At 42.4% G+C, this 3026-nt stretch overlaps 1 protein-coding gene across 1 annotated transcript; it reads right to left on the bottom strand.

Moving 5' to 3' along the window:
• Positions 1–1850: 1850 nt before the first annotated feature.
• Positions 1851–2215, bottom strand: LOC142451122 (large ribosomal subunit protein eL42-like). Its single transcript, XM_075553043.1, has one exon. The coding sequence runs from the start codon at positions 2202–2204 to the stop codon at positions 1884–1886; it is 321 nt and encodes a 106-aa protein (XP_075409158.1). The 5' UTR covers positions 2205–2215; the 3' UTR covers positions 1851–1883.
• Between the last annotated feature and the right edge of the window lie 811 nt (positions 2216–3026).

The following is a 3026-nucleotide window of genomic DNA, read 5'->3' as shown; positions in this document are numbered from 1 at the left end:
CCCAACTCATCACCAGCAAAAGGATTCAGACTTACTGTTTGGGTAGAGACCAATGGGATCCTGGAGACTGGCTCATGCCTGAACCCACCTTCATGGCTCAACTTTCAGTCAAATAATAGATATACTTATGAGGTGAACAGTAACTCCAAGAAAGTATACAGTCCATAGAACAATCAACCACATAAGATCGCAAGGGTAGCATTTGCCCTGAAATAAAGCTCAGAAGCAGGAAGGGTTAGGAAAGAAAAATGTACGAACACAGTAAACACAGGGAGGACGTGACGACATCCTTGCTACATGGTGGGATTGCAATCATGGTCACAAATCTAAATGTGTTTGAATATTGAATGGAAAAATCAATTTGTAAACTTTCACCTCGATCACAATAAAAGTTGAAAATACAGTTAGCCTTGGAGATTCTTAAAGATGGTTTCATGTACGGATAGTTGCTCTTACCATCACCGTATCATAAAAGTTCCCTTTCTTCTTAACTTATTGGAGAACATATCAGACTTCTTAAAAGGCTATAAATGTAGCCTGCTCAACTCCAATAGAAAATTCAAAACTTATCAAAACATAAATACACAAGGACAGATTTCTTACTGAAATGCCTTTAATGTTTGTTTGTCATTGATTTGCCTGGAACATCTAATGAGGCATTCTGGATGCTTTCCTCAACTCAAATTTGCCAGCAGTTTGAAGTAGAAATGGTTTATTAAGTTACAGGTACTTGAGGAGGATGACAAGCGGGGTATGTGGCATCATGGCCAATTTCAACTAAAACAAAACGAAACCCACTGTCACCAAATCATTGCTGACTCATAGTGACCTCCTGTGGGTTTCCAAGACTGTCACTGTTTCCTGGAGCAGAAAGTTCAATCTTTCTCCCTCGAAACTGCAGGTGGCTTTCAACTGACCGTGCTCATGGCAGCCTAATGTGTAACCACTACACCACTAGGGCTCCTAATTTCTTTCTTTCCTTTTTTTAATAAATACTTTTATTGTGGGCTCTTAGAACAATCCATACATCCATTGTATCAAACACACGTGTACATATGCAGCCATCATCCTTTTCAAAACATTTTCTTTCTACTTGAGCCCTTGGTATCAGCTCCTCTTTTTTCCCCTCCCTTGCCACCATCCAGCCCTCGTGACCCCTAATAAATTATAAATTATTTTCGTACCTTACACCCTTCACTGTCTCCCTTTACCCACGCTGCTGTTGTTCGTCCCCCCTCTTCTGGGGTAGAGGGGGTTGTACATAAGGCATTGTGATCGGTTCCCCCTTTCTCCCCTGCTTTCCCCCTAACCTCATGATATTGCTACTCCCATTATTGTTCCTGAGGGGGTTATCTGTCCTGGATTCCATGGTCAAGAGCTCTTATCTGTACTCGTGTACATGCTCCTGTCTGGGAGGGTTTGTAAGGTTGAACTGGGATCATAATAGTGTAAATTATTATGGGGAGAGGCGAGGGGGGAAGAAGCAGGAAAGAATTAACTAGAGGAATGTTGTGTGTTTTGTTGGTGCTATCCTGCACCCTGGCTGACTCATCCCTTCCTGGTGACCTTTCTTTGAAGGGATGTCCTATTTTCTACAGGTGGGCTTTGTGTCTCCACTCCAGTCCCCTCATTTGCATCAACATGATTGTTTGTACTGGGACTTCGGATTCCTGATACTGGATCCTGTTGATACCTCAGTTGTTCACACAAGCTGGTGTGCTTCTTCCATGTCGGCTTTGTTGCTTCCCAGCTTGTTTGTCTTCAAGCCTTTAAGACCCCAGACACTATATCTTTTTTTTTCGAGTAAGAATGTAACTGTGCTTTCTTAAGATAATTCTAACATTGATTCAACACTTTTTCAAATTTACAAGATAAAACAAGGCTTAGAACTGGATCACTTGGCCCTTTCTCTTCTTATCACCTCCCAGTTCAAAATGTTTGCATCTTTTAATGGTCAGCATCCTCTTGGGCCTGCAGTTAGGCTCCATGCATTCAAGCCTCAGCACGATCTTCTTTGTGGTTTTAGCCTTCTTCCGGAAAATTGGCTTTGTCTGCCCACCATAGCCACTCTGCTTCCGATCGTAGCGCCTCTTTCCTTGCACGTACAGGGAATCCTTGCCCTTCTTATACTGGCTCACTTTGTGAGGTTGATGCTTGCAGCGCTTCTTACAGAAGATTCTTCGGGTTTTGGGTACATTGACCATCTTTGCAGAGATATGGTCTTACGCAGTGTAAACAGGAACCCAAGAGCCTGCGATGCTCGCCTCACGCTGCTCGCGCCTCCACCATATCTTTTAATAACCGGGTATCATCATCTTTCTTCACTACGTTTGCACAATGTCTATCTGCTACCTTAATACTTAACATATAAATATATTGACATAGACCTAAATCCTTATCATTATATATTTACATATTCACATGCCTATACTTATACCTCTATAAATGTCCTTTGCCTCCTAATTCTTTCCTCTATTTCCTTTTACTCTCCTCTTGTCCATGATCATGTTTGACCTTCATTCAACTTTCAGTAATTCCTCTTGACTACATTGCACTTGATCAAGCCCCACCAGGCATTCTACATCCTCTTCACCATTGATTTTAGATCACTTGTTGTTCTCCTGCCCCTGGGTTTGTTGGTTACCCCTCCATTTTCCCCACCTTCCCCTCTCTCATGTCCCCACTGGAACCACTGGTACTGTTTATTTTTTTCCTGGGAATTGTTTATCCTGCCTATCTTATGTAGATACACATAAAGAAAAAATATAAAGAAAAAAAAGCCTGTAAATAGTTCCTGGTTTGTCTGCTGACCCTTATGAATGTTTTCTGGTCAGGTCTGATGAGGTGTCAAGCCCTGCCTCCTGAATCAGAAGTCTCCTTTAGGGATTCCTTGGGAACTTCTTTGCTTTGCTTTCCTTGCTGCTCTGTTATGTTTTGTGTTTTTGCCTGGTGTGTATGGGGAGAAAGGGGGGGCAGACCAGATAAAATTCCTACCCTGTGTCTCCAGTGCTGTCCTCTGTCGTGCT

The sequence above is a fragment of the Tenrec ecaudatus genome, chromosome 6 (assembly GCF_050624435.1).
Source record: "Tenrec ecaudatus isolate mTenEca1 chromosome 6, mTenEca1.hap1, whole genome shotgun sequence".
Lineage (NCBI taxonomy): Eukaryota > Metazoa > Chordata > Mammalia > Afrosoricida > Tenrecidae > Tenrec > Tenrec ecaudatus.
This window is presented reverse-complemented; position numbering and strand designations above follow the sequence as displayed.